The sequence below is a fragment of the Euprymna scolopes genome, chromosome 35 (assembly GCF_053919585.1).
Source record: "Euprymna scolopes isolate OS-2025 chromosome 35, ASM5391958v1, whole genome shotgun sequence".
Taxonomy (NCBI): domain Eukaryota; kingdom Metazoa; phylum Mollusca; class Cephalopoda; order Sepiida; family Sepiolidae; genus Euprymna; species Euprymna scolopes.
This window is the reverse complement of record NC_136516.1, coordinates 60,827,185-60,852,554: the sequence shown is the minus strand read 5'-3', so window position 1 is coordinate 60,852,554 and position 25,370 is coordinate 60,827,185. Positions and strand designations below refer to the sequence as shown.

The 25,370-nt window shown below is 34.4% G+C and overlaps 1 protein-coding gene across 1 annotated transcript; it reads left to right on the top strand.

Annotated features, from left to right (window-relative positions):
• The first annotated feature begins 1,450 nt into the window (after nt 1-1,450).
• LOC145259876 (solute carrier family 49 member 4-like) lies at nt 1,451-24,415 on the top strand. The gene is made up of 5 exons (XM_080117755.1): nt 1,451-1,583; nt 7,224-7,291; nt 19,281-19,399; nt 21,920-22,102; nt 22,935-24,415. Exons 2-5 carry the CDS (start codon nt 7,236-7,238, stop codon nt 23,063-23,065), a joined length of 489 nt encoding a protein of 162 aa, XP_079973881.1. The 5' UTR covers nt 1,451-1,583; nt 7,224-7,235; the 3' UTR covers nt 23,066-24,415.
• The last annotated feature ends 955 nt before the right edge of the window (nt 24,416-25,370 follow it).

The following is a 25,370-nucleotide window of genomic DNA, read 5'->3' as shown; positions in this document are numbered from 1 at the left end:
TAATCAAAAGAACAATTATATATTAATCAAAAGAACAATTATATATTAATATAAAGAACAATTATATATTAATATAAAGAACAATTATATATTAATATAAAGAACAATTATATATTAATCAAAAGAACAATTATATATTAATATAAAGAACAATTATATATTAATATAAAGAACAATTATATATTAATCAAAAGAACAATTATATATTAATCAAAAGAACAATTATATATTAATCAAAAGAACAATTATATATTAATCAAAAGAACAATTATATATTAATCAAAAGAACAATTATATATTAATCAAAAGAACAATTATATATTAATATAAAGAACAATTATATATTAATATAAAGAACAATTATATATTAATCAAAAGAACAATTATATATTAATATAAAGAACAATTATATATTAATCAAAAGAACAATTATATATTAATATAAAGAACAATTATATATTAATATAAAGAACAATTAAAATAAATAAAAATAAATTAAATTAAATAAAGAACATCTTCGAAAAGGAACTCAATTAAAATGGCTATATTGAGGTGCTTGTCAAGTACTAGGTTTGTTTTGGGAGGGCTGTATATGTCGCAGCAGGACTCTGCTCGATGTCACATCTTCAGGAAAACACAGAAGTAGCTATCTGAGAGCTTCCATGAATTCACTAGTCCTAACATCTGGTCCTCCTAATTAGCTTGATTATAACTCCATAAACCGTTATTTATATGATCCAATTGAAAAAGGCACTAACCATATACCAAGAATGAGCTGATTTGCCAGGATCAAACTGATGTTCTCAAAAACACTGCAAAGGCTACATGCTTTCGGTTCAAGTTTTGTGGTAGACATCTAGGGTGGCTTCAAGTGAGTTGTATTTGGGAAAAGATCCTCTAAGAGATGTACTGAATTTTGAGACCACATCAAGTATTGGCCAGATACGTTTGTTTCTTTCCTTTTTGAAGATTTGTCTTGAACACCCTATACACATAGATGTAATTTATTCCTTTTTGTGCCCTTAAGAAACACTGGGTCATATATTCCTTTATATGATAATTAGTTTTTCTTAAAGTGATTTAACACTAAGGAGGTTAAAACAAATATTAAGATTTCTTTTTGAATTTCCCTTTGCCATATATAGTGAAACTTTTTAGATTTATAAAAAAAACGAAGAGATTCTTATGTTTTCTTTGAACTACTATCCTCAGGAACATCATAATATTTAAAAATAGCAAAATACATCATCCTACACAAATGATACATGTAAAGAAGGCAAGAGAGCACATCGAAATGTACTATAAATATTAACATTGATGAGGACAGTAGTCTGAAGGAAAGCAATGTAAATAATAATAGAACTTACCCCCTCCCCAACTCAGATTTAGATAAAAAGGTTCAATTTTATTGATTAAAATCTTGTTGAGAATTCTTAAGTCAACAATGTAGTAATCTAAAACCATTAATTTTCAGGAATCACAGATTTTGGTTGGTGAGCTTTGTTTATGGTGTCGTCAGTGGCATAACAAATGGTTGGTTAAGTGTTCTCTATATTAACTTAAAGCCACTCAGTATTTCTCAGGTAAGAGGATCCATCTATTTCTCTCGCTATATATGTAGATATATAAACTAGGAAAAAGACAATGTTGTTCGGGATTGAATGAGAACTACGTACATTTTTTACTATGTTCATAAATTATTTTCTTTGTTTTTATTGCCACCTCCACTGGATTCACCCTCTAGTATAGTTGGAAGAAATGATGGAAAACTCTAAATTAATGACACATATATATATATATATATATATATAAAAATTGAATAAAATAAAGCAAAATATAAACGATGCTTTAGACGTTATGTGAATAAAAAGGAAAAACCTAAAAGAGTAAAAACAAAAATAAAATCAACGTTTCGTCCCTATTTCAGGGGACATCATCAGGATTTCTAAGCGAGGATGTACAGGAAGACGGTCATATATCTCATGCGAAAGAGAAGTTCAGTTCTCTTTCTGTTCTGGAGAGAAAAACTTTCATGATGAAAAGAGAATTTATATGTAGTGTGTGTGGAGGGGGGGTCGGGTTATATACATATATGCATTTTTTTTTTTTTTTTTATCAACCAGGATTTAAATTAATGTTTTGTTCATTTATTATTATATTACCTATGATTGGGGCTACATCATAAAATCCCTTTCTCTGTTCGATGGTATTAATATTTGAAATCAAAGCAGATTCAATAAGTCTCCGTTTTGCTCTATCTGGGATGGATTTTAAGATTTTTGCACGTCCAAAGCCGAAAGAGTGGCCATGTTCGACACAGTGGGAAAAGAGTGCATTTAAGGGGCTGGCATTTCTTATGTCCCTTTTATGTAATAATTGCAAAAAATCATACATAGGTGAGACACAGCGAAATTTGGAAATCAGACTAAGCGAACATAAAAGGGACATAAGAAATGCCAGCCCCTTAAATGCACTCTTTTCCCACTGTGTCGAACATGGCCACTCTTTCGGCTTTGGACGTGCAAAAATCTTAAAATCCATCCCAGATAGAGCAAAACGGAAACTTATTGAATCTGCTTTGATTTCAAATATTAATACCATTGAACAGAGAAAGGGATTTTACGATTTAGCCCCAATCATAGGTAATATAATAATAAATGAACAAAACATTAATTTAGATCCTGGTTGATAAAAAAAAAAAAAAAAAAAAAAAAAAAAAATGCATATATGTATATAACTCGACCCCCCCCCCTCCACACACACTACATATAAATTCTCTTTTCATCATGAAAGTTTTTCTCTCCAGAACAGAAAGAGAACTGAACTTCTCCTCTTTCGCATGTGATATATGACCGTTTTCCCGTACATCCTCGCTTAGAAATCCTGATGATGTCCCCTGAAATAGGGACGAAACGTTGATTTTATTTTTGTTTTTACTCTTTTAGGTTTTTCCTTTTTATTCACATATATAAAATTATATTAAAATTGGGTTTATTCACATATATAAAATTATATTAAAATTGGGTACGCATATTTGAAGTTTTAAAGAGGTTCTGTCAACATGGATCATTTAAAGGTTGGGACACATATTCGACACAGAGAGGATAACATAGAGATTTGAGACAATTTCCATTGGCTTCCCCAGAAAACTTTATTTTCATCAAAATAGAGCATATTTGAACTTTTAAAGAAAGTCTGACCCTCTGCCAAACTCTTTTTAGGACCACTTCCATTGTCTTTCTCTGTAAATGTTACATAAGAATACACTTTTAGATTCTATGTAGATTCTCTAACCTTTCTTTGTATAAGGAACACAAAAACACATATGCACAGATATTGAGTTATATATAGTGTGTGTATTTTGGCAGCATTTTCTAAATTAAATTCCGTGATACCAGAATTAGTTTCACAAGATAAAATTGTATTATGTTAAATATTTAAAAATATTATTAATCACAGAATGCAAATGCCTTTCCTGCAACAGTATAAAAATGTTTTCTCTGTATCTGACTTCAAATGCCCATTTCTCAACTAGTTTTTGAAATTCACTTTTCTTTATCCACTTTTTCATCTCAATGATTCAACAAAGAATTTTCATTACTAAATCTGAATAATATTTCATCTGCAAATCAGTATTGGTTCTTTTTGATGAGTGAAGTTAATAAATTTTCAAGGGATTTCTAATGTTTTCTTGATTACATACTCCATTAAGAGAAACTCTCCAATAAACATCACTATTTTCCAAAGTCAAGATGTATTACTGGCATCTAAAAAACAATCTTATCTGTCACTCAAATGTACTAAAACGTAGATTCCATAAACAAAGCTTTTTTCTTAGAACTGCACGCCTGTGGAACTGTCTTCCGTTTTCCTGCTTTCCGGCTGACTACAATATGGTTGTCTTCAAGTCTAACGTAAATAAGTTCTTGATGAGCCGTTCCATATAAGTTATCAACTTTACCAAATTTTCATTACTAATGATTACTATAATGTCCAATTTCTACTGTACACTCTTTAACCCTTATCCTTGAGTGGCCTCTTGGCCTTGATAATGTGGTGATGCCTATGTAAAAAAAAAAAAAAAAAGACATTTAGCGATTGAGAAGCAACAAAGTCTGCAAATGTAACCTGTTGTAAGAATACAATTCTACACATAAGCAGCAGAAATTGAAATGTAAGCTATGCAAGTCTGAAGTTGGTTCAAAAAGTCACCTACAAAGTTACAAATGAAGAATGACAGTGGAGAAACATGATGAGTGAAGATGCACAAATAAATGTTTTGTTTGTTTTTCTATTGAATAAAAATACCTCCAAGTCTTTTGAGTAATTGCTTGAGATGTTCTTATCTATTTCTATCCTTGTGGCTATGTCACTAATAATAGTGCTGGAGGTACACATTTTACCTGGCCTGATTAACCACCAAGAAAGCCATCCTACTATGTAAAGTACTGGGGCTGCTGTTGGTGAATGGATTCTGGATCATGCAGTAGCTTTTGGTGGGGGCCTTTTGATGCCATATTAGTGGGTAATGTTTCAGCTTTTCCTCTACATGGTCTACAAAAACCATTCTTCCCCCACCCCCATTTCTGCTCTGCTCTAACAACTCTGCTGTCCTCTTCTATTAGAAGTTCTATATATCTCCATGCACAATAATGAAAAATCTCAAGAAACAATCCAAGATTAAACCCAGAAGTCCAACTTCCAATGTAGACTCCCCCACTACAAGGTCTCCTTCTCCAACATCAGAAATTGAAATCTAATTAAAGGACGCCAAACCTGACCTATTGTTCCTATGCAAAACTGGCATAGGTAATTATGTTTCCCTAGATGAGTTCGCACTTTAAGGCTACTCCAACTTGACATCAAAATCTGACACCCAAAATCGTCATGGGCATGAAATATGTTCCTACATAAGAGATGGCTTTCTATATGGTAGGGATATCTCCAGAGAAGATCCTAAATTGCCTTATATGTGCTTCAGAGTAGCACTGGCTCACATCACCATGTTCATATTTGCCCTCTATCATCTGCATAGCAGCAAAGTTACTATCATTGAGATTATCTCTGAGAAAATTGACCATATGCTGTGCTCATCCCTCAGCTAACATTCACATCTGTGGAGATTTGAATATTCACTCAAACAAAACAGATACAACAAGGGGAGATACTGTCATTATTTCTCGATTGCGTATGAACACAAATTGTTCATGAACTCATATGCCTGACACTGACGGAGAGTTTGCAAGTCTCCTTGCCCAGAATTGTGATCAGCCTCAGTAATGTCTTCATTAGGATCTTCCGATCACTCAGTTATCTTAGTTAAGATAAAAACAAAATGTAATGAGTCCTCAGATGTAGGTCTCCATCATACTGTATATCAATACTCTATGACTGATTGGAATAACTTCCAAACTTTTATGCCAGATATACCTCTGTATTCCCTGTTTAAAAAGAATGTGTCCTCTGTAGTATCTAACGGAATGGTTAATTGTTGTTATAGACCACCTCATACCCTCCAAGAAATTCCAATAAAAGCCTAATAGCCAGGTATAGTTCACCTCAGAATGTGCCGCTGCCATTATGCCACTATTTCCATTGCTTTCAACAAAATAGATGTTATGAAACTAAAGCCACATCTAGGACTGTAAGCAACCACTTTAAAAGATTTGTATGCTCTGTACATTAAGTTTGAAATAGCTGAGTAACAGCTTGGTTCTCACCAGTTTTGGCGAATAACAAACAGGGTTCTGAACGGAGATTTGTCCTCTATCCGAACCATCATCAATAGACCTTAGGTAATTTCATCAGCATCTGACAAATCAAAACTTTTTGCCAAGAACTTTGCAGCAAGTTCTACCCTTTTTGATCATAACTGCCTACTCACAATATTTCCTGCTGCATATGCTATGCGGCATACAAATGTCTGTGTGATGTTGCCAAGCTTATCAAAGACCTTGATTCCAATCAAGCAATTATCCCTGCTGGCATTCCAATCATAGTACTTAAAAAACTTCAAGCGGAAGTGACATGGTTTTTGTTCTGCTAGATCTACAGCTGATGTGCTAACTGTAATATCACACAGGATTACCGAATCTCTCAACAATGGCTTTGTTTCTAGAGCAATAGCTCTTGAAATATCTAAGAAAATAGGGTATGGCATAAAGTTCTACTTTACAATAATTTCATCTATGGAATAGTTGAAAATGTCCCCTCAATTATTAAATCTCTTCTCTCTGATAGGCTTATAAGAGTAGTCGTCGATGGGCAGAAATCAGAACTCATAGTATCACTGCTGGCGTCCTTTAGGATTCTATCGTAGGCCCAACTATATTCTTGATCTTCATCAATGATCTCCCAAATCGCATTCTTAGATCATTCGTAGACATTTATGCAGATGGCAACACTTCAAAGGCTGACAATGACCAAGCTCTTTCTGATTCTCTCTCCTCTGATCTTGAACATGTGGTGCAGTGGGGAAGAAGGTGGCTTGTTAATTTTAATGCATCGAAAACCAAGCTTCTCTCCTTTCATCATAATCACTCTGATCCTCAACTGACTCCAATTGAAATGAATGACTCTTGTCTTGTGAAAACACCATGTCATGACAAGCTTTTGGAACTGACCTTTACTCCTAATCTAAAAAGGAACATATACATCAAATCTGTTGCCAAGATCGTTGGAAAAATGTATTGTTCTACTGATCCAGTAAGTATCTCACTGCTGATGTAACTCTCTGTTTAAGAACCAAATACATTGTATCCTGCCAGTTCGAAAGTAAGTGATGCCTTTTTCTATTCCTTGCAACCTCTTCCCCACAGAAGAGATGTTCTGAGCCTGTCTGTGCCCTATCATTATTTTCATGGAAAATGCTCATCTGAGCTCCAATCTATGGCACTCCCTTGCCAAACTTTCACAAAAAACACCCAACTAACTATAACTACTATCAACAATTTCCCCACTCTCTATTTGTGCCGAAATCTAACTGCAGATTCCATGAACAAAGCTTCTTTCCTCAAACTGCCCACAATATGGTAGCCTATAAGTCCTTAAATAATCCAAATTCTTCCCAATCTAGACCATTAATGATTACTAAACTACAACCTTACATTCATTACCTCTTATCCTCTAGTGGTCTAGAGCCTTCATAAGTGGTAAAAAAAAAAAAAAGATGTTAAAAAATTTTGTTTGCAAATTGTCTAAAATGTTTTCTTGTTTCTTTTCAGTATGATGCTGGTATGATGATATTTTATGGAGGCTGTTTTGGTTCTTTAGGGGCGTTTGGTATTGCGAGGTAAGCCAAACATGCATAACACTTTTATCAGCTGAAATTATTTCATTATAAAAAACTTTTATCAAAATCGAAAATGTCTCTTCCTTCTTAAACTGAAGGAATTTGTTCATAAAATTGTTGAAAAAAGAACTTGAAACATGCAACAAAAAAATTATATTTTTAGGCTGTTTTGTTCTTTTTTAAATCAACTTTGGTATATAACAACCAAAAAAAATTCATCTTAAACATAACATATCCTTATGTCCATGTACCTACATCGTATTCTGGTTTTACAACTGTTGTGTATGTTTTGTAATTTTGCAGCTTTGTTTTTACCTGCGTGTCAGCGATTTTTTTTTTTTTTTTTTTTTTTTTTTTTTTTGTAAAATCAACTAATAAATCAGTTAGCAATCTCATATTCATTTATTAATATCAGTTATCCTGCTTGGTATTTCTATGAATTTAATAATTGTAGATGACATTATAGATTTAATGAAAATCTTGTATATTTTAAACCTAGATCCATCATCATCATCATCACGATGCTAACACTGTGTTGGATTTTTCCAAAAGTGACTTCCAAATTAACCTATCTCTGACTAGGTCTTTATTTATCGCCCTTTTTCTTAAAGCCATCCTGATGATTTACTTGACCTTCCCCTGTCAACTGACCATGCTATTGCAACTGTTCTACATTTTTAACTGAAACATTCTGTGGTTTGAGTTGTCCCCCTTTGCAAATTGGCTGTTTGGAGAAATGGAAAACTAAATGGCTCTGGTTGATAGTCAATTTGCATAAGTGGAGAAATGGGCAGCATATAAACGGTACTTTGTTTTAAGCAGTGTGAAGAGCGCAGAGAGTGAAACGACGGTTGGAAGAAGTGACGGTGATTTTTTTTTTGTGACGGTGAATTATTTTTGGACGTTGAAGAGCTCAACCTTTTGGAAGGAACAGCTGTGTCTTATATATATATATATATATATATTTTTTTTTAAATTTCTTTTTTTTTTTTTTTTACTTCACTACAAGCTATTTCGGCGGGAACTATGGAAGCAAAGAGGATCAGCAGTGAAATGAAGGCTTCCCGGACCATATTTCTATAGCTCTGCAGCAACTGCCCAGTGTAAATACTATGGAGGTGGCGGAGTTGATTACACAGGCTAGGGTGCTGGCCAGGAAAAAAGAGAGTGAGCAGGGAATTGTTGCTGTCGCTCAACGAAGCAAACTGCAGCAGGAAATTGTGAAGGACAAAAAGCAGAGAGGACTGTAGCAGAGACCCAGGTTCTCTGGCAGATGCTACCGATGCCAAGGTCCCCATATGGCGAGGGAGTGCAGGGAGTCAAAGCCAGAAGTCACGTGTTACCGCTGTGGGGAAGTCGGCCACATCAGCAGATTCTGTCCCCAGGGAAACGAACAGGGGGAAGCAACTGCGCCGGTGGCTACCCCACTTATTCAATGAAGGCGCTTCAGGGTATGTCACCACAAGTAGAGGTGACCCTAAATGGACGAAGTGCAAAAGCCCTTGTCGACACGGGCTGTACTTCAACAATTATCACCAAAGACATGGTTGACACATATGGCAGTTGACGGCAGAGAGGTGAAGTGCAATGACACAAGTATCGTTCGGTTGATGGTACGTGGGATGTCACTAACAATCCAGGCAATTGTTATTAACAAAATTGTCACGGGTGTCGATGTGGTTCTAGGGATGGACGCAATTGCTCGACTAGGGGGCGTTACGGTATATACCAAAATTTAAAAAAAAAAATTTTTCCCAGTTTTTAAACAAGTTTTTTTTTTATTTTACATTTTTTTCTTTTTACATCATGTTCGCTGTTTTTTTTTTTTTTTTTTTTTTTTTTAAAGAAGTTTAACAGAGGGTTTGGATCTAAACCCCCCCCCCAAACACACATACCTACAAACACAGGGCAATACCTGGTACCTCTGCTAGTATATATATAAAAGGCAAAATGTGTGTGTGTGTGTGCATTTTTTTTTGTATGTCCAGCAAAGGCTTCATTTTTTTGAGAGAGGGGGGGCGCTCAGTGGGGTCACTCATTCCTAAAACTTTTCATATGCTCCCTAGATTATAATATCTATGATTGACGAAGGGAGGTTGTGTCTATCTATTTTATTTGAACAAATTTTACACGCTATTTTCACAGTATTTCCCATTCTCCACGTGTTTGTTTAGCTTTTCTGTATATAAGGGAAACTGAATCCGTTTACACAGGAGTCTTCTTGTCATTCATGCCGGGAGGTCCAGAAAAGCAATCAGCTTTGATCACTGCGGAGGAATTCCCTTATATCAGACAATTGCTATTCATTTGGACACTTCCCTGTTTAGGGGAGCTGGTTTTAAGTTTCCCCTATAACGTGATGTTTGACCTCATTAAATTTATGCACTTGTCACTTAACTTCTTAATCATTAAATTAAAAACTTTTAATTTCTTGTCCCTTCGTGGCCAAGAGGTAAAATGTCAGGTTTTTTTCACTTTCTTTTTCACTTTTGCATCAAGGATTCGGGTTTGAGCCTACCTGCCAACCTTTTTTTTTTTTTTTTTTTTTTACATCGACAAACTTCTTTTTTTTTTTCTTTTACACCAACAAACTTTTTTTTTTGTTTTCTTTTACACCGACAAACACACGGGTTCGAGCCTACCTTCCTACCAAATTTTTTTTTTCTTTTACCCCTGGGCAATGCCGCTAGCCTAATATATAAAGGGCAAACTGTGTGTGCGCGTCTGTATGTCCATGTAAGGCTTTTTGTGTCAGGGTTCTTGTGCCGATTAGATTCGGGGAGAAGTTTTCTTCTGTCCTAGATCATAATATCTCAGATTCGCAAACAGACATCGTCTCATTTCGAGTGTTTGTTTGTCTTTTTCGTATAAAAGAAACTAATCTAACGAAACTTCCAGCCGTATCTATTCTATAATTGGTCCTTGGTCAACTCATACTGAGACAATTACTATTTATTTGGATACTGCCAGAGTGCTCCCTTTTTGGGGAGAGTTGCTTTTCCCCCACATTAAAAATGACCTTCGTGGGAGGTTTAAAAGCAATGCTATTTTTGCAAATGATCTTTTTGATTGACTACGTTAAATTTGAACGCTTTACACTTGCAGTTGCGTCGTGGAGTAGCGGTAAGACGTCAGGTTTTCTTTCACTTTTTTTTTCATTTTTGCGTCACGGGTTCGATCCTGCCTGCCTACTACCACTTTCTTTTTTTTTTTTGCTCAACACACACCTCCAAACATCAAGGGAACACTGGGCACCCCCACTAATAATATATAATAATTTGATTGCAGAAATTCCCCTCTGGACCAAAGTACACTATGTTTGCTCCAACAGATGCCACATACAAATTTGTTATGTCTAGACTATTAGCTAGTAAATTATGTAACTTTTGAACACCATCTTACACACATTTATCCGCTATATTAAAATCTTACATTCCATCCTAGGAGAAACATTATCACAAATGCAAAGATTACAATGGAAGTAGCTGTTATTTTTCCCTCATAAATAAAAAGTACTACTCCCACTCCCAGTCGACACTGGGAGGGATTTTGCATCATGGTCATATATGGAGTTTCACCCTAATTTTCTGGCTCATATGCTTATACATATACCATAATCTTTCCTTTTCCTGATTCCTAAAAATAATGAAAAAAATCAGATAAAATACCCCGATTACAAACATTAAGACATCAAAACATGTTCATAAGCTAATACTGCTTTCATTTGCACATTAAATATACCGCATATATTAGCTTTTCATGGTAACATGATACATATTTTGTGTTTAGCTACAGCGTACATAATGTTTTCACACACAGGCTGATAGCCATTATTTCCTCTTCCTTTTTTAAAAGCTCGATTAAACATGTATTAAAAAAAAAATTGGCTATTTTTGTAGTACAAACCCAGCCTTTTTGTGATTCGGAAGCCTGAAACGTTTAATTTCTTCTTTCTCAGTACAACTGACAAGATTCTTCCTTTATATGCTAAATAAAAATATAAACACAACTACTTAGACTATTACTGCAATTGAAAACCTGACAATTTTCATCCGTCACAAATTACTGACTATCCCTCTCTCTATCGCTTTTTGTGTTTCTGCTGTCATCAACTTTGTTACAGCAAAAACAAATCTTTGCTGCTTTCTTGTTTTAAAGTTTGGATATAATAAAAACCAGCCAAACTAATGAGCCACATTTTTTTTTTTTTTTTTTTTTTTTTTTTTGTAAATTACCAGAGTTATAAATGTCCGATGAAGTTTTTCCCTATTTTCTTTATTGAAAACACAATGCATTTCGTCAGTCAATAATTACCGACTCTCCATCTCTCCCTGTCTCTATTGCTCACTGGATCGATCCATCTCAAAAGTCAGCATACGCCTTGAGATCATTAACCTTATTTCTATGAACGCGACGGCTAAACGGTTTACTTTTTTTGGCACCTTTTTCTCCTTTGCGTGACAGGTTCAAGCCTGCTTGCCTACTATTTTGTATTTTATTTTATTTTTTACACCTCTATCCACCCGGGTGGCCTACTGTGTTTAATTTTTTCCATTTTCACTGCTATTTTTTTTTTTTTTCTGTGAGGCGGGGGGGGGGGGGGGTTGTTCAATATCCTTACTTCACCACCTCTTTCCGTCCGTTCTTGCCATGGGAAGGTTGGGGCTATCCATTACAATAGCCATTCTTGCCATGAGGAGTTGGGGGTGTCTATTCCGAAAGCCGTTTGTAACCTGAGGAGGTTGAGGGTTGGCCAACAACAACCATAATTGTTGTAGACCCGTGCTAGGGGTCACAAATGAAAGAACCACAAGTAGTGTAAAGTGTATAAATATAATATGTATTTATCATAAAGAATACAGGAGCCACTAAAGTGGTATGAGAGAAACGTATTTGTAGTATGTGGTTAAACATGGTATGAATGTTTCCATTTAATCTTTGGAACCATTGGTATTCGTAGGACTGGTTAATTCCATTTAGTTCTGAAATAGGGGTGATTTGTACCCCACAACACCCCCCCCTCTCGAGATTTTCATTCCCCTGAGATGATCGTATAGCTCTTTTCCCTGGGGTTGATCTCTATAGGGTCGGTCATTTTCCTTTTTCTGGAGGACCCACGTTGTCCTGCTGCTTATGATGTTACCAGGTCGAACGTGTCATATATCTGGTCCATTACTTCTTGTTCAGCAGGAGGTTGTCTTTTGTCATCTGTTATACGTTTCCGAATTTGGTTTAAATGTTTCTTGTGCGTAAATCTTGGACCTTTGATAATGTGGACCTTCCGCCTGATCCTTTTCTGGACCTTTCCTAGTTCCCACATCGTACTATTATTTTTGTGTACCTGAAAAAATACCTTTTCACCAGGTAAATACCTCTTTTTAAGAACTATAGTATTTGGTGGTTTCAAGTTGGCAAGAGTTTCTTGAAGACCAGCCTAATTTTACTCGCAAATATTAACTCTGCCGGCGACATCTTCGATGGAGTGCTTTCATTTGGCATAATTCGGTAAACTTGTAAAAACTCTTGTAGCGCCTTTTCTGAGGGCGTTCCTTTTAGCCTTCTTCAGGGCTCTTTTCAGCATGTCTACAAATCTGACCGTTCGATCGGGGATGATAGGTTGGTGTCGTCATGTGGTTAACCTTGCAGAAGCTTTTAAAATCTGCTGAAGTGAATTGTGTGCCATTGTCTGACACTAGACAATCAACCACACCAAAACTAGCGAACAATTCGTGAAGAACACTGATTGTAAAATCTATTGTTGGACTTTTACATCGAAATACCTCAGGCCATTTTGAAAAACTGTCTACCACTATTAAATAAGTTTCCATCCAGTGGGCCTGCGTAATCTACGTGTATTCTTTGCCATGGGTGGTTCACTTTAGGCCACGGGCTAAATTGTATTGGGGCGCATTTGCAGCCAATGCACATTCCTTACACGACTTTGCTGTGCCTTCTATATCAGTGTCCATACTCTTCCAGTAAATGTAGGACCTCATGTGTGTAGCCCCAGGATGCCCCGTATGAAAATCCTTTAGAATTTTCTTCTGTAGTGTAGCTGGGATTACTATTCTTTCTTGGTACAACAGTACCTCATTGCGCATAGAATAAGCTTCCACCACCAGTTCATCCGATTTAATTTTTTGTTTCATTTCCTTGATGAAACTATCTTCTTCAGCCTCGCTTATATCTTCCAAAGTTACTGGTAGTTTCTTAATCGTATTACATAGTATTTGTGTATAGTCCTTTTCACTTTGTAGTGACACTATTACTGTGTCTTCCAGTGGTTCCTTTGATTTCGGGATTAATCGCGACAATCCATCTGCGTGACTTAACTTCGCAGATGTAAGAAATTCCATACTGAAGTCATAATTCAGTAGAATGGTCCCTCATCTTTGCAGTCTGTTGGCTGTGTAAGTTGGCAGACTGTTTTTTAGAGCCAAAGATGGTTATAAGCGGCTTCTGATCAGTTTGCAATTTAAATTTACGACCGTGCAAAAATCGGTGGAATTTTGTAACACCGAATATGATCTCCAGTGCTTCCTTTTCGATTTGGGAGTAATTCTTCTAGGCAGAAAGTAAAATTCTTGACGCATGGGCATCGGCCTAGTGGGCCCATCAGGCATCTTGTGTAAAATGCACGCCCGATCCCATAAGAACTTGCGTCAGTTGCAAAAATAATCTCTTGTTTCGGATTGAAATCTGACGTTAATACATCTTTTAATTTCTTAAACTCTGCCTGGCACTCAGGCGTCCAATCACATTTTTTGTCCTTTTTTAATAGTACATTCAATGGCGTGCGCAATTCATGCATGTTCTTAATGAACATTTGATAATAGTTTGCAAGCCCTAAAAAACTCTGCAATGTAGTTACATTATGAGGTTCTGGCATGTCTTTTATAGCTGTGGACCTGTCTGGATCGGGTTTTCTCCCGTCCTTATCTATGATATGACCCAAGTATTTAATTCGTTCCAAAAAAAATTCTCATTTTGCTTCCTTCAATGGGGAACCATACTCTTTTATTCCGTCAAACACTTGAACTACATGATCTCTACGCTGTTCAACATTTTGACTACGCATAAGAATATCGTCCAGATAGCCTATTGCGAAATCCAAACCGCTTAGCAAAGTATCGATTACCTGTTGGAAAATTGCAGGTGCTACTTTTATACCAAATGCTAATCTATTGAAGTTATAAAGTCCTTTGTGCGTTGAGATACACAAAAAAGTTTCGAGCTATCTTCCTCTACTGGTATTTTTAGGTATGTCTCGCTTAAGTCTATTTTGGAAAAAAAATTTCAGCCATTTAACTAAGTGAATATTTCGTCTGGGTTTGGGTAGTGGGTAGTGATGGTCCTTGAGCACCGCATTCAATCCAGTCGAGAAGTCTGCGCATACCCTAATCTCTTTAGATTTTTTTTTCACGTATACGGTGGGGGCTACGCACTCACTATAGTTAATAGGGGTAAAAATCCCAGTGTTAACTAATCTTTCCAATTCTTTTTCAATTTTTTCCCTCAAAGCAAACGGTATGCTCCGTGACTTTTTGAATATTGGTTTTGCTTCCTCCAGCAATTCGAATCTCACCTTTAATTTTCTGCAGCATCCAAGCTTTTCAGAGAAAACACTTGGGAAAGATTTTTTAAGATCTTTTTTGAGTTTGTTGGCATCGGCCATTAGGTTTTCGACTTTGTGACAAAAATCACTCCTTGGCGAGTCCCATAATTAAAATTCCTGAATTGAATCTGTCCCGAATAAGTTTGTTGCGTATCTTAGAACGAAAAATTTTAGCTTTTTTGTTCTTTTTAGTGACACATTAATAACTAGCTCACCCTCAAAATTTATTTTTTCACCAGTTACCGATCTTGTGACTTTATTCGTCTTCGTCATCTTTCCTATTCACTTCCATGTGTGGAAATTTATAATCGATAAATCCTACCCTGAATCGAGCTGCAGTTTTACTTCGCTATTTCTGATTCTCACCGTAACATATTTCCTTATGTTCTCTGTTGGTGAGGGGACAACTTTTGCAGTTTTTACATAGCTCTTTTTTTTACTTTTGTTCTGCAATATGAGGCTTTGTGCCCTGTTCGCTTGCATAGGTCACATGTTATTTTCCTTTGGTACTGACATGCATTGTACCCATAAGGTTCTCCACATTTGCTACAAGGGGTCCTAGAATTTTCTCTATCCTGATAATTTTGTGAAGTGTTCTTCTTGCCTCTTCGTTGGTAATTGCTGTTGAGTGGGTGTCCTTTATTTTTTAAGTGTATTTTTTAATGTGCGTTAATGCAGTAGTAATAATTCTCCCAGCAATTTGTCTTATGAGTTCTGTTTCAGCTCGTAGTTTACGTTTTAGTTGCTTTTTTAACAGCAAGATAAGATTTTTAACGACGTCTTTGTTAAATCCTTTTGTCGGCAAGAATTTTTGTCCTTTTTCAAAGTGTTCTTTATCCCGTGTTTGTGGATTTTCTTTTTTTTTTTTTTTTTTTACATGGGCATCACCACTACCAAGGCCTTGAGGCCACTAAAGGATAAGGGTTAAAGAGTGCACACTAGAAATTGGACAATATAGTATTCTTAGTAATGAAATTTAGTGAATTTGTTAACTTACATGGAACAGCTGATCAAGAACTTATTTATGTTAGATTTGAAGACAACCATATTGTAATCAGTTGGAAAGCAGGAAAATGGAAAACAATTCCATAGGCATGTAGTTCTAATAAAAAAACTTTACTCATGGAATCTACGTTTAGGTTTAGGCACAGATAAAGAGTGGGGGAAATTATTGATAGTGATTTCTGCTAGACGGGTGTTTCTTGTGAAAGTTTGGTGAGGGGAGGGGCATAGATTGGAGCTCAGTCGAGCACTTGCCATGAAAATAACGATAAAGTAGAGACAAGTTCACAACATCTCTTCTGTGAGATAGAAGTTGCAGGGAAAAGAAAAGGACATCCTCTACAAGGCTACGAAGTCTATTTTGAACTCTATCAAGGCAGGATAAGTCCTTTCTAGCAGCCCCTGCTCAGATGTGGCAACAGTACTCCATCCTTGGACGTACCTGGCTCTTATATAGATAGAGAATTGCATCAGCAGTGAGATATCTACTGGATCGATAGAAGGATCCCACCATTTTTCCAGCGGCCTTGGCAACGGATTTAATGTATGTGTTCCATTTAAAATCAGGAGTAAAAGTCAAACCCAGAAGCTTGTCAAAACATGAGGCCTCCCCAAGACGAGAACCATTCATTTCAATTGATGCCAGATGGGGATCAGAGCGTTGATGATGTAAAGATAAAAGCTTAGTTTTATGCTCGAATGTTGTTTTTTTTTCCCAACGGAGACAAGTAGTTTTTCCCGTTCTTCACCAAACTTTTGAAAAATAAATACCCTTGAAGTTTCGAATTTCCCCTGAATTTAGGATCAAATTATTTCGAATATCCATGTGTGTTCTTTTTTCTTGAATCTTTTTAGTCGCCTAGGGAATACAAATGAAAGAAACCACGAGTATAATATATAACAGGAGCCACTAAAGTGGTACGAGAGGAACGTGTTCGTAGCATGCGGTTAAACATGGTATGAATGTCTCCATTTAGTCTCTGAAACCAGTGGTATTCATAGGACTGGTTGATTCCACTTAGTTCTGAAATAGGGGTGATTTGTACCCCACAACAATAATTTAATTTATTCAAGGTGAGGGGGGGGGCATGCTTCCGCCAGGCGATTAGCGGGTACTGCTAGTTGAAAATCAAAATCAAATTCATCCAAAATTTGAACGAGTTGTCAGCTTTAGCAAAATGTTTTTTTATATTTTAAATATTTTAAAATATTTTAAATCATTTAAATAGGTGAACAAAAAGTACTTGATATTTTTCCAAACATCACATTTTCTGTTAGTGACATCACTTGTTTTAAATAAACTTTATTTTTGTCTGTTTGTCTTAATTGTTGTAAAGTTTCACACTCTCATTTACCTAAGTTTATATATATCAAAGTAATTTGATGTTCAAAATCTAAGCCATAACATTTTCAAAGAACAAAAATTATAAACCATTAACTGTAAATATGATGTTCAAAGGCTCTTTAAAAAAAACAAAAAAAAAACTCAATCCTATTTTAAACCTTAGGTACGAGTGGCAAGCCTCCTCCCAAAATTATCTTCAGTCCCAACAATGAAGTCCTAGTGGCAAGCCTCTTACCAAAGCCTCCTTTGGCCCCAGCAATGGAGTCTTAGTGGCAAGCCCTCTCCCAAAGCCTCCCTTGGCCCAAGGAATGGAGTGCGAGTGACAAGCCCCCTCCCAAAGCCTCCAGGAATGGAGTGCAAGTGGCAAGCCCCCTGCCAAAGCCTCCCTTGGCCCCAGGAATGGAGTGCGAATGGCAAGCCTCCTCCCAAAGCTTCCCTTGGCCCCAGGAATGGAGTGCGAGTTGCAAGCCCCCTCCCAAAGCCAACCTCGGGCCCAGGAATGGAGTACGAGTGGCAAGGCTCCTCCCAAAGCCTCCCTTGGCCCCAGGAATGGAGTGCGAGTGGCAAGCCTCCTCCCAAAGCTTCCCTTGGCCTCAGGAATGGAATGCAAGTGGCAAGCCCTCTCCCAAAGCCTCCCTTGGCCCCAGAAATGGAGTGCCTCGAAATGATGAATTACTGTACATTAAATTCATGAAACTAACTCATTCTAAAGTTGTTTTGTTTCTGTCATGATGTTCACACATATTTTCCCTTAGCCCTACTATTAACCCAATGTCATAGTGGCAAGCTTCCCATAATTGCACAAAGACCCTCTTAAACCCACACATAATAATCTTTAAAAAAATGCACAGAATTTATCTCTCATAGAAAAATATGTTTAACTGCTCTAAAATGCTAGAATGGCCCAAAATGGGAACTCTTATATTAAATTCGAAAATAACTTTGTTTGTCTTTCATTAAAGTTTTTCAGGGTGTTTACATTTAATTGCCTAAAAAAAATAGAATCACATATTTTGGAGAGGAGGTCAGATTGGAGAGGGGATTTAATGGAAGGTGTTAATCTACAATAATACCAAAGAAATATTGCAATATATTCATTTCTAAACGGTTCTAGATTTAGATTTCAGTTACTTGCACATAAAATGCATTACAATTCAACTTTGAGTTTTCTTCTTTTCTTTTTTAATGGATACATGGAATTTTTAAAGAATTGCAGCATCTTTATGTGCATTTATTGCAGATTATTTGGACACCATTAATTCCTGGAGATTTTCAATAACATATTCTGATTCCTTGCACAAAAATACACTTATATGGTAAATTTCATTGCTTAATCTTGTGTTTTAACAAAGATATAACATTTTACTGAAAAAGTAATGTAAACAATGTCTTAAAGAAGGAAAAATAGTAAAACATATGCAAAAATGTTTATAACTTAATTTTAATCAGATTTTAAAAATTTAAAGATTCTTTCTTAGCCCATCAAACTCTTTCTATGTATACTATTATTGAAATATTTTAAGCCATTTCAATTTTTCCATGTGTATTGTTATTGCAATCATACTAGTAACAACTTCCTGTGTTCCAATGGTATTATCAAGGTTACAACACTTCTGAACAACCTGATTAAATTTGCTATACAGATATACTTTCTTTACATTTCCATTGTTTTACACTTTTTGCACACAAACTTCTCCTTTGCTAATAAAATATCCAAACCAGTTTGTCTATAGAGTATTCATTTACAAAGCCTCTCTAAAGAAAAATTGTTCATTTATGTTCAAACAGTTTATCTCAAACTGAAATATTTGTCTACAAATTACAAATCATGCATGTAGATGAAACAAAATATTTGACATTAGATAATCTACAAGATTTCAGATACAAAGTAACACTTTTCTATTTTACTAACATATCACTACAATTATATAAAGTTGATGTTTATATTGTGAATAGAAAAAATAAAAATTGTATGAAACTTTATTTTTGCTTTAATACATGTTTTTTTTACTCTTCTCTCTTTTCAGATTGACTGATATTTTTTCAAATCATATGCGAAAATTCATTTTAGTTTTAAATTCAATTGCCATCTTTAGTTTAGTTTGGTTCCAATTAATTTTCATGGAAGTTTTGAAAGTTGAATTGGGTGAGTTCATTGTCCTTTTCATCCGCCCATCAAATATTGATATATTACTATCATTGTACTTTCCAAGTTCTATCCTTCTATAAAGATGTTGGCTATAATTTTATTTTTATAATTAGTAATAGTAAAAAAAGCAAGAGTTTAAACAGTTTCTTCAAAAATTTGAATAAAATATGTGTATAAACTATAATATATCTTTTATAAAGATTATGACATGAACATTTGAAGTTAAAATCAATGTATTATTTTGTAGTAATAGAAGAAAAAGACGTTTTAATATTTTTCATCCTGTGTGATACAAAAAATTATAATGGCATCTGTTTTGTGAACATCATGATTCTTGTAGCATGTTTACACATTTCAAACATGTTTTTCTTCCGATTACAAGTGTTTGAAAATATAACTTAATGTTTTAGTTTCAATCCCAGCTGACAATGTTAGTTTTATTTTTTATTGCTTTTAAGAATATAAAATATTTTTTCAAATATAAAAATGTTTATTATTGTTAAAGAAAAATTTCTTCAGTTTATGGACTGTGCTGAAATAAACACTCACAAAGTTTGTATTAAACTTTTCATGCTGATGGCACCTGGGTGTCCTGTGTGAAAATCCTTTAAGATTTTCTTTTAGAAGGTCGCTGGAAAAACTAATCTCTCCCAATATGATGATAATACTTGGTTGCATGTTGTGTAAACCTCTACTACTTGTACATCAATCTGCAGTTTTTCCTTGGTTTCTCTTATAAAGTCGTCGCTTTCAGTTTCTTTCATTGTCCAGGGTAACAGTGTTGAATAAGATTGAACTGTAATCTTTCTCTGATTGGAGTGACACGATCAAGTCTTTTAGTGCTTCACCAGTCCTTGGTATTAACGGGATAGGCTGTTTGCGTGTTTTAACATCTTTGACAGAATGAACTCCATATCAAAGTCATAATTCAAAGTCGATTGTTCTCCATGTCAGGAGCGTGTTTGCCATATATGTATGCAACCCTTTCTTAAAGCCAAAGATAGAGATCAGTGGTTTTGGATCTGTTTGTGATTTTAAGTGTCGTCCATCGCAGTTCTCTGGGTTCTCAACGTGTGTGCTATAGGTTTTGCAGGTCCGTCCAGCATTTTATGCAGGATACATGCACCGATTCCATATGCACTCGCTTCACTTGATGTCAAAATCTGGATTGTAGTTAGTCAGGAATAGTTCCAATGTGAGCACTTCTTTCAGCTTGTTGAACACCATCTTGCATTCTGTGGTCCAGTTCCAAACCTTGTCCTTCCTAAGTAGTTTGTTTAAAGGTGCGCAAAATGTGTGCATATTGGGATGAAGGATTAATAGTAGTTCACTAAGCCTAAAAAATGTTGTAATGTTATATAGTGTGCAAATATATTTCTTTTTTTTTTTTTCTTTTTTTTTTTTGCTGATCACAAAAGTATTTTGTCAATTTTTAACTTACTAGGTCGGTATGAGAAAGTTTTCTAAACTGAGGCAACGTTTAATCGATGTTAAATTCCGTCTGTGTTGATATTACGCACATATAATATTTTTATTTTTCCGTTAAAGGCGTCTTAGCTTTTTGAGAGTTATGTGGACACATACATATCCTATACAAAACCTAGACATCAAGACCACTGATGTGTCATGTGACTTGTATTCATGTAAGATGCAAACTGATGAAACTGAAATGAAATAAATGTTGGTAAAAATTCAGCATCCTAAATTCTTTTATGAAACAAATGAATAAAGTTCTTATTAAAATGGAGTTATGTCCCTATCAAGTCTTTTAGTGCTTCACCAGTCCTTGGTATTAACGGGATAGGCTGTCTGCGTGTTTTAACTTCTTTGACAGAATGAACTCCATATCAAATAGTGTTGAGTAAGGACAAGAAAAAATGACTTGTGATAGAAACTGATATATAGTCATCAAAAAATGCTTAATATCCTAAGAATAGCAAGTGTATCTTAAAACACAACTTAATTTCTTCTATTTGTTATATATGGCCCCAGGGAATGTGATATATAACAACAGCCACATTACAAGAGATTTCACACGTCGTGAAAAGGCAAACAAGTTTTGATAAAAGAAATATAAAAAAACAAGCATTAGTTAATTCTATCCTTAGAAAAGCAATATTTCTTGTTGGTGATGCTCAAAATGTTGAGATACTTAAAAAGTTAGAAAATTGCACCATTGTGGAGAAGACGGCTAAATAGATTGGGGACAAGCATTGAAAACCTCTTCTAGTAATGAGTCTGAAGGAATTTGGTAAGAAAAAAAGATCGGCAAAGTGAGGATCAATTCTACACCAGACAGAACATGTATTTGTTTTTATTTTTTCTGCTTTGGGGTCACATTGTTACTTCACACCAGTGTACATGTTTCCATAAAAAGAAATTACATTTTGATTTCATATCGAACGTTTTATGAAAGAAGAAAAAAATGTGATTGCATCTTTTCCTTAATCTTAAATGTAAACTAGCAGATTGATTTCTAAATTTCTTATTTTAATGATGTTTATTTTCCATTTCCAGTATCTATTTATGCATCTGTTGTGATGAGTTTAAGTCTGCTAATGTCTGGCATTCCATTGTTATTTGAATTGTCTTGTGAAATGGCATTCCCAGTGGCAGAAGGCATCACAAATGGCATTCTCACTATGATCAGTAACATTGCGACACTCCTCTTTCTTGGAATTCTTATGATTCCTAACATAAGTAAGTACGTTTTGTATTTACCATTTTGATCTTAAGATAAAAAAATTGTTTTGTATTTTTTATATTATTGTACTTTTTCTCTTATGTACAATGTCTATAAAGTTTTATCAATGACACCCTCTCTTCCTTCCATAATTCAAACTTTTAGGGTCAGATACACACACAGGGTTATGTGTAGCAATGGAGATAACACGCAACTCAAAAACAGATTAAAATTTTGTGGATGTAAAAGATAACCTTAACTCCTTCACACTTTAATTTGAGGTCATTTTTATCAAATGTGCTGGGATACAATTTTTGTCTTTTCTATTTCTTTTGTTGATTATGCCATTGTCTACATCAGTCTACTTTTTAACATTTTATTAAACATGATTTTATTTTTGAAAACTGACTGAATTTCATCGGTCTAACATCCATTTTACATACTGGCATGCATTGGATGACTTTTGTAAATTGATTTTTAAACTAACTTATCTCTGCCAAGTCGTTATTTATCTTTGTTCTATCAAATCCATCCTTATCACTTTCTCTTATGTTTTCCTTTATTTTTTACCAACTGACCTTATATCAACTCTTCTGCATTCATTGACCCAAGCGCTCTTATCCATTCCTTTAATCTGAACAAACTAATGAAATTTCCTGTTACACATATCCCTTTTATTTTTTTATATTGCCTTTAATTTTACTTTTAGATAATTAGGTCTAATCTTGTCCTGTAAGACCAGCATTTCACGTTCATTGTTTCATTTCACTCCATGCAACACATCAACCACCAAAATAGGAAATGTTTTTTCCAACTGAATTGTAATTTTTGATTTTCTTCTATTTTTAGGCACATCTTGGATGAATTGGGTGATGTTGACCTCTGTCTGCTTGACTCTTCCTGCCCTTCTTGCCCTCAAAGATAACTTCTCACGATTACAGCTTGATAGTAAAACAGAAAAAAAGCCAGACAATTTTTAGACTAAAAGAAGGGAAAAAAAAACTTTTATTGAAATCAAATACTCCTAGCAATCTGATCTGTTGCTAACATTTTCTGCTACAATTTCAGGACAGTGTCTAAGGAAGACGAAGTTTATGATTGAAATTTTAACATCATCTTTCTTCATTCATACATAAAGCATAATTCTTTAGAAATGAAATTTAATTTTTCTGCTGAAAGGATTATTTGAGAATCTTGTGCTTTTATTAAAACTAAAAATTGAGGAAACCAAATCATTCATTATCATCACAAATTACAGAAATACATCTAAGAAATAGTTTACTTTTTCACTTGAATCTTTTAATACAATTTTTAAAATGTTAATGCAAGTTTCATTTGTTTTAAACAATTTTTTATTGTCAATAATTTATTCTTTGGTAGAATGAAAATTTTTTAATCATGTTCTTGTTGAATCCAAGTTGAAAGTAACTCAGAAAACTGTAGATAATGAAAAGTGGTTATTGCTGTGCAAGCATTTGTAAATACTAAGTGTGCAACTGTTGGAATCTTGTGCGTGACTAAGTTGAACTTTGTAGATATCTATTGTATTAATCTGCTCAGACCTGCAAAAAGATATTCACAAGTAAAATGGCAGTGTGTATGTGTGTGAGAGACATGTCGAACATTTACTATAATTAAACCAAATTTTATTCTGTTTAAAGACAAAACTCATTTATTCAAACATGTCTTGAGAATATGATGCATTGAAAGTTTGGCAAATTGAATAGAATTTTAGAATCTTGTATCAGATTTTATATGAAAAAAGAAACTTTGTTTTTTTATGGCTTAAAGTAGGCCAAGTAATTTTTTCCCCTTTTGGGAAATATTTGTGATAGAAAATGGTTTATCAAACATGAAAATTATAATTTATATAAATGTTGATACATGCATTATACAATGGTGTATTCAAGGGGATGTGTGAATTTTACTGAAAATTTTGAGAAAATACAGGTGCTAATAACAGATGGGATGAAAGAAACTTCCAAAGATTCTCTAATAAATTTTGTATTGTGTCCATCTTTTGGAATATCTAAACTTTCCATTCTACACTATTCAATGTACACATTTTTTGTAAAACTTTAATTTCAGAAGAAATAACTGTGATATTCTATTTGTGTTCTCAATTATGTGGGTTATCCACACAGCTGTTATCATATCAGTCTGCATGCAATCATTTTACTGTGATGAACCAATTCTGGGTTTATGGAAGGCGGCCTTTTCAACATTTTAGATACTTACTTTCAACTTGCTATTGTTTAGAAAAAGGAAATATATATGAAACAATAAAAAAATTGCTTTTAAAAAATAAATTTTTATCATCAAAAACCTGAGTATATTTTAAAGGGCATTATCTAGGTCTCCAGAGAAAGTGAACATTTTTTTAAAATTTATTATCACTTTTTGCACAAAAATGTAATATTTTTCCAAATAATGATTTTCTGTCCATATATATAGAATTTAAATTTTATAACAGATTCAAGTATTTTTTTAAAAAAAAAGGTAACTAAGACATTTCAGTTCTTTTTATAACATTTTTTTCAAATTATTTATACAAATGTATTTTTCACAAACTAACCTCCTCTGAAATATGAATTCATCTTCAATTTTTTTTACATATTTTCATCTGTCATATTCAACTCATTTCATTTAGTTTGATATATATTTCAAGTTTATTATAAATATCATTAAAAAAACTTTATATGTACAATATAAAGTTTTGTAATCTTATTTAGTTTTTCAATCCAAAAAATTGTCATTTTTTTATTGTAGTATTCAAAAGTGACTGAGGGATAAATAAAGAGGGTTTTGAACAAAAAATAATGAGGTGCATGGCTGTATATATTATTCACTCTCCTTTTTTGTTTCATTGTACTTCAAAGTTCTCAAAAATCAAGGGCTCCTTCTGGGGGTTAACATTTGATCTCTATATGAGATACACAGATATTCAAATATTCCATTAAAGTTCTCATTTACATCTCAAACATGGAGTTAGTAAAGAATTAAGAATATTAATTTTTCTCTGCTCAGTTCATCATTTAAATATGTTATAGCGTCGATTTTCTATGGTCTTTTCGTCTTACTGGATTCCAGGACAAGAATTCATCTAGTCTGGTGGATTATCCAGCTTCATGCTGTTACTTGAGATAAAGAACTTGGAGAAAGTGTACCATTCCTTGTGGATTAGCAATATTGATAATATCTTATTTGGGCCGCATATACTATGTAACATTGAGTATTAGTCAATGTTTTCTTGTAGGAGAAAGTGTCCTCATGCCAAGTTGACCC

Coding starts and splice junctions, on each gene's coding strand:
- LOC145259876 (XM_080117755.1), top strand. CDS start 7,236: ATGATGATATTTTATGGAGGCTGTTTTGGTTCTTTAGGGGCGTTTGGT. Junction 7,292..19,280: donor GGGGCGTTTGGTATTGCGAG/GTAAGCCAAACA, acceptor CTCTCTTTTCAG/ATTGACTGATATTTTTTCAA. Junction 19,400..21,919: donor AGTTTTGAAAGTTGAATTGG/GTGAGTTCATTG, acceptor TTCCATTTCCAG/TATCTATTTATGCATCTGTT.